Raw genomic sequence first — 7251 nt, 5'->3', positions numbered from 1 at the left:
GACCAAATAGCCTTTAAAAAATGAGCGATTGACAAAAATTTAGATTTTTCCAAATGTATAGTATAAGTGCCATTTCTGATTAATTCTTAGTCAATAAAGTGAAAAGGTGTTACTCTGGATCTAAATAGAGATTTATGTAAATTTCTTGCATGCAACAACAAGGAACATTGCATAGTGGGGTATGAATGAAACGCATGCTTTCTGAATAAGAAATACAAGCAATGTTAGGGTCAAATAATATATATATATATATAATAATAAATATATATATATATATATATATATCAAGGACATTTTATGTGGTGTGCGCTTCAGTTAGCTTTTCGCAGGTGCCATCTTATTTCAGTCACCGTGCATTTAACAGTTTGTCCAAAAGTCATTTGGTATTGCAAACTCTAACGCGGCAAATATATTGAAGTATTTGATTATCAATCTAAAAAAAATTTAAAACCTAAAATAAAGGTTGGTGGTTAACACAAGCACAGGATTTTCATGTTGTATTACTTTAACAAAAAATTTGAATATTTCAGAAAAAGAAAAATTTACCACTCAAAATTGTGTATTTCCCCTATAGCAGTTAGGGGCCTAAAAATAAACGTTGAAAACACATTTAAAAGATTACGTTTTTAATAATACCAGACAAAAATAGAATTTTGTTAAAAAGGGGGAATGTTTGAGAATTACCCATTCAGTCTACAGGTTTATGTGAGTACTTAACAGTCAGAACAACATGGCACTTGAGTAGGTGTCTAGTATTTCAGAGAGAATTAACAATATTGTCACATGCAGACAAAACTTTGCAAAAAGTTTGGTGCTTGTAGCCATTTTACTTGTATTTTGACTAAAATTTGTTAAAGATTAACAACACAAGTAATAACTTTAACTGCAATAATTGAAAATTAATGGAAAAACCTCATTTATTTGGCAAAGGTGATGCTAAATTTCAAGTTTTAGGCAAAAAAAAAAAAATAAATAAATAAAATATATATATAAATATGTTATTTTTTTCTTTAAAGACTGAAGAAAAAAAGTAACAGTGAGATTACATTTTAATAAAATTCTTTTAATAAGACAAGTTAATAGTGTTTTCTGAAACCTGGAACTGCAAAAATGAAATAACCCTTTGAGCAACAGTCAGCGCCATACAAGTACAATGTATTTTGGTCCTTGTGAGAAATAGTGCCATAATTTATAACCCGTGAAAAGTCTAAAACTGACTATGATATGCATTAAAATATCTACAATTAGTTTATATATATATATAAAAAAGAAGCTAAAATTAAATGACATTAAAAACAAGTCAATACACTGAACAGCTTCAGGTATAAAGGCCAAGTAGTAGTAATGATGGGTGCAAATGTTCATCTCTATCAGACATTTGACCGGATCTGGTATCATTACGAAGCTTATCACAAAAAGAAACCGACAGTGAAAAAGCTAAAATTGTAGGATAAACTGACCCAATGTGCGTTTCTACAACCAACAAAAGGAGTAAAGATCCATCTAGTGTCATACCTCATTTTAGACAGCTAATGAATTCAAAATACAAGGAGTCTGTAGATAGATTTTGTTATTAAAATAACGCTTCAGTCCAGTCTTTCACATGTATTTCTCTGGCACTTCACCCTCTTCGTTGAGCAGACATGTGCGTATAAGAGCTTCAGTGACTGCGTATGGATCACAGTTGGCTGAAGGACGGCGGTCTTCGAAATAGCCCTTCTTTTCCTGACCCACAGATCGTGGAATTCGTATGCTAGCACCACGGTTGGCCACTCCAGCCGAAAACTCGTTAATGTTAGAGGTCTCGTGATGGCCAGTCAGACGTCTGGCATTGTCCAGCCCTCCTTTAGGATCGTAGGCACGGATATGGTACTGGTGTCTCTTGCCAAGCTTCTCAATCGACTCCTCAATATGCCTGCAATGAAAAGAAAATGTTTTTGTTAATTCACGTCAGCTATAATCATGATGCAATTTGCTCTGACACACTTACTTCAAACCTCCTTCCTCGCGCATCTCCTTGGTGCTGAAGTTGGTGTGGCAGCCGGCTCCATTCCAGTTGCCTGGAATAGGCTTGGGGTCAAAAGAGGCCACAACACCAAAGTCCTCACAAACCCTGTGTAGGAGGAAGCGGGCGACCCACAGATGGTCTCCCATCTCGATCCCCTCACAAGGGCCAACTTGGAACTCCCACTGAAGAACGAAACAACAAGTTGATGTCGCTACATCTTACTCCACAATGCACACATATACTCCATATCAGGACCGGTGGACCTCAGCGATCCTGCAGGTGGGCCGCGAGATATTAAAATGAACTCAATATTACACTATAATTTTTGGATTACATTATTATGCTATATTAAAATGATCGGGGTAATGCACTCTACTGTTCTCTGATTGATTACTTCAAACTCGGAGCAAAAACAGCCTCATCATCAAGTCTGCAACTAATACACAAGTCTGTTTACTCACAAACTACGCGTGAAGTGAAAGTCTCTCTTTGTGTATTTTTGTGCGAATTATTTAATATATTGCAAAGTTATCCAAATCAATATCCTGTGAGTGTTTTATAAAGGACATGTGCCCATACAGGGGCATCTAGCATGCCTCACTGGCGTTTCTTCTATAGAATGTAAAATAAACGTGCATGAGCTTCAGACACGCTCCGGCGGAGCTGTTCACTGTTCCCGTCAGCGATCTCCCAATAATTACCCGCTGCCATCAGATCGACGCGTTTCAATAGATTTAGGGTGTTTTACTGCATTTTACATTTGTCTTTATATATTTATGACTATATATTTGATAGTAGATATTCAGTCAGTCCAGTTTAAAGCATAAGCTGGTCTTTGCAGTCTCTCTGTGGTGCTCTTTAAATGCTTAAAATAATAAAATAAATAAAACACACACATATATATACACGAGCATTTCATACAAACATTTTAGGGAAAATCTCAGACAGGTGGGCCTTCAAAAATTGATCAGAGAAAGAAGTGGGCCCTGAGGTGGAAAAGGGTTGAGAAACCCTGCTCTATATACACCCACATGAGAGGAGAAACTAAGGATGGTTATAGGTGGTTTCTGCAGTATTTATTGATAAATACTATAGGATTTATATATAAGGTATTAAAAATGAAATGTCTGTTTACTTCTATGAAGCTCTGAGATTCTACCCCAGCCCAGGAAATGACAATTGGCCAGAAAAATAAATGAATAAAAAATGCAAATGTTTTGTTTTATTTTAGGTTAACCAAACAATGGCATCTGAAATCTTTCAAAGATCAAACACTGGCATAGTGTTGTCTAAAACAATATGTTTTAAGCAAAAAATAAATGAAAAAATAAATAAATAAATGACAACACATAAAATAAAATATACTGTATTTTTAAAACGCTTCCTCTTCTCAAAATTATTTAACTACACTCTATTAAATAATAATAATAATAAGTTATAAGAGCATTGCTTAAAAGATTTACCTGTGCAGGCATGACTTCAGCATTGGTGCCACAGATTTTTACCCCAGCATACAGACAGGCTCTATAATGTGCTTCTACAACATCTCGTCCATAGGCCTTATCAGCTCCAACACCACAGTAATATGGACCTAAATAAAACAAAAAATTAAACCCCTTAGATAAAATGTTGCTGATTTACTAGAAGTATCCTGTATCCACAGGTGATTTCTACCTTGAGGTCCAGGGAAGCCATTGGAGGGCCAACCAAAAGGATGACCATCTGTGCCGAGAAGAGTGTACTCCTGTTCCATTCCAAACCAAGGATGCTGGTTCTGGACCATATCCATAATCTTCTTACAGGACTGACGAAGATTGGTTTCTTAAGGCAGAAACACAAAAAGGATTATTGCAACCCATATGCTCACACTAACTGAAGAACTACTTGAAATAAGTTGTGGGTGTTAAACCTTACGCACCTGCAGGTTTATGGTTGTATTTGAGAACATCGCACAGAACCAGTTTGTTGGGGTCTTTCCTGAAAGGGTCTCTGAACATGGCTTGAGGGAACAAATACATGTCACTGTTGGACCCCTCAGCCTGATATGTGCTGGAACCATCAAAGTTCCACTCAGGAAGTTCTAGAGGAACAGAAAAGAAAAAAAAGTTAAAATCTTTACACTTTTTAAAGAGAGAGGGTTATAACTTAATAATACAACAACTACCTTCAACAGATTTAGGTTCAGAGTCTAGAGTCCTGGTTTTGCATCTCAATCCCTCTCCGGTTCCATCAATCCAGATGTACATGACCTGAACTTTTTCTCCCTGAGGGAGATCCATGTACTGCTGTTTCATAGCTTTGCTTAATTTGGAACTGGCTGAAGTGGCCATGGTGGTGCTAGTGGTGCTATATCAAACCTGTTAGGATAGAAATGGAGTTTATACACTGCACAAAAAAAGTAAGTAAATAAATTATTATTATTATAAAAACATTTAATAATAATAATAATAATAATAATAAACTACTACAAAAATATTAGGTAAAAAAAAATGCATGAACACAAAGTAATGAAAATGGTTTATAAATATACAACAATATAGAAGTCAGCAAATATAACGTTCTATTGAACTACTGAAGACATTTTCCAAGACAATTTTGAAAAACTCTTTTGATCCGCTTTAAGTGTTGACTAATATTTAATAAATAAGTAAATAAAGAAATGTATTTATTTATTTTGTAATATATAATTTGTCAATTCGCATACATTTAATAGCCCCTTTCCCCATCCCCCAATCTTCTTCCACTTTATGTCGTGTCGTCAAACTTCGCAGTGAAACTCCTGTTGTCAGAACCAACGTGGCCGGTGAAACTGCTTAGCTCATTGCGTAATAACAGACAATGGAGTACCGAAACAGCGTCTCGTTATCGTTTTACTTTTGTAAATACGACCATATGGATCATGAATAAAAAAAAATCCAAGGCATTATTACTAACAACTGAACGCAGCGTTCAGGTAAGAAACTCGGTAACGTTAATCTGCATTATTCACTTTACTAACATTAACGTTAGGCCATTTAAACAGCTGGTGAAATCAAACAAACTGATGCAACAATTTCCTCTGATTAACAAACCAATAAAAAGTGGTATTTACTGCAATTTTAGAAAACATTAACGTAATTAAATCGTAAAAGCCTAGATTTTAGATAGATAAACATGAAATTACCCATTTAGAGCCTTCTAGTTAAAACAAACCATTTAAACGCACTGTATACTCGCGTAATACCGCAAATTCTGTTTTAAATATAACGTTAAAGATACATACCTATCAAAAAGTACAAATAGTCACTATAAGAGTGGCTGTATTTCCAGAGGGTTTTATAGGGTAGTCCTGGCTGTTTGTCTCTCATCCTCATAACAAACAGCCTCAGCGTTGACCGAACTTTTAAAGCGGGGTACAGATCCCTCCTCCGTCGTTTGGACGGAGAAAAACGCGATTTGAGGATGCCTGTGTTACGTCACTATAAACAAGCATTTCATTGGAAATTTCTCAAATAGGCGGGGCATCCATGAGCGTTTCGGGTGATGCTTTGTTAGACAAAGAACATCAAATATATTTTGACGAAAATAATTTTATATCGCCATCTAATAAGTCGTCGAATATGTACATGCGTCCACTGACCGATATACGGTTTCTTTACAATCTACTGCCAGTAAAACGGCTGTCTTTTGCAAGAAAGATAAACTTAAACAAACACAGGTCCATTACGCCCTCCAGTGGTGTAAAACAGCAAGTTAATCAGCTCAATAATAGCACAATATTATTGATATTATTGACATTTATGATAATAGCAAATATACAATTTTACACTATCACTAAAAAGACATATAGATTACAATATTAGCAATTTCACAAATGATACTATTGTACATGTCTAAGATTAAAACAAATAATTTTTATTTAATTTATTTATGTATGTATATAATATATGTAACGTATGTAATTATTTTGGTTTAAGGAAAAAATGTCACTTTTAACGCAAGCTTTATAAAAACATACAATTTAAAAAGTGTGCACTCTTTAAGTCAAGTTCAAATAAACAAACTTGCTACATTGACCATGTCTTTAAAAAAATACTTTTACTGAAGCACACACAATGTTTACTGAATCAATAATTTGTATACACTTTACAACTTTATTAGGTACCCAGTTTTTCCTTGGAGGCTTGGATCTTTCATGTTACAAAGCTAAAATTTCAAACATACAATTTCTATACTTAAATTCCCATATGGGTAATATGTCCTGAACCCATATGGCATGTATTGTTTATTTATTTATTTGTTTGTTTATTTATTTATTTATTTATTTATTTATTTATTTATTTATTTATTTATTTATTTATTTAACAAAAATCTACAGAGATTTATTTCAGTTTAGCCTCTGATTTATCAGGGGTCATAACAGTGGAAGTGAACCACCAAATACTCTGGCATATGCTTTTAATATTGTGCCATCAGAGTTATGAAAAGTTATTTTTGAAAGTAATGCATTACAATATTACTCTCCAAAAATGTAACTAGTTGCATTACTTTTTATGATAAGTAATGTGTTATATTACTTTTTGTTACTTTTTTCTGGCCTGGATGATTCTTGATCTGTTTCATAACTTGCAGGATTTTTTTCCTCTTCTTCTGTTTTTTTTTTTTTTTTTTTTAATAAAGGGACTCTGCAATTAATAATGCACCACATAGCCTACACCTTAAAAAACAAAACAAAACAAAAAAATACATTAAAAATAATAATGTTGGATGATCTTATTATCTGAGAACTTCCTGACCCTCAAGCTATATGCCATATATACAGATTAATGTAAGTGCAAAGCAATGTGTTTGCAACTTTTGTACTTTTTGTCTTATTAGTGAAGTAAAATCATTGTCCATTGAGACAATGCCTTTTTTCCCTTTCTTTGATCCATTCAGAATAATGAGAAAATTTCCTTTGCTGAAATGTAAGGCTCTGCCAATTTGGTTTCTTTACTTTACTTTACTTTACTTTACTTTACTTTACTTTACTTTACTTTACTTCTCTGCTGTACCTGAGGTATCCATAAAAAATGCAACTTGTGTTGCATTCATTTTATTCATAACATTGATTTTAGGGTTTTATACAAGTTTCATACAAAACGTACTGTTTTGAAGATAATCTCTTTAATCATTGTAAAAACCATTTAATGTAGATAATGAGTTAGAATATAGTACTATGTCTCCTGATTGTGAAATTGCCACCATCTCTTAAAAATCTTATT

The 7251-nt window shown here is 33.8% G+C and overlaps 1 protein-coding gene across 1 annotated transcript; it reads right to left on the bottom strand.

The window, feature by feature from the left end:
- Nucleotides 1-609: 609 nt before the first annotated feature.
- glulb (glutamate-ammonia ligase (glutamine synthase) b) lies at nucleotides 610-5692 on the bottom strand. The gene is given in 7 exon segments (NM_182866.3): nucleotides 610-1915; nucleotides 1991-2190; nucleotides 3472-3599; nucleotides 3683-3829; nucleotides 3927-4088; nucleotides 4173-4365; nucleotides 5271-5692. Coding segments are annotated over 6 exon segments (1119 nt in total). The 5' UTR covers nucleotides 4339-4365; nucleotides 5271-5692; the 3' UTR covers nucleotides 610-1599.
- Nucleotides 5693-7251: the final 1559 nt, after the last annotated feature.

This window comes from Danio rerio, chromosome 6 (assembly GCF_052040795.2).
Source record: "Danio rerio strain M-AB ecotype USA chromosome 6, GRCz13ab, whole genome shotgun sequence".
NCBI classification, from domain to species: Eukaryota; Metazoa; Chordata; class Actinopteri; order Cypriniformes; family Danionidae; genus Danio; species Danio rerio.
This window is presented reverse-complemented; position numbering and strand designations above follow the sequence as displayed.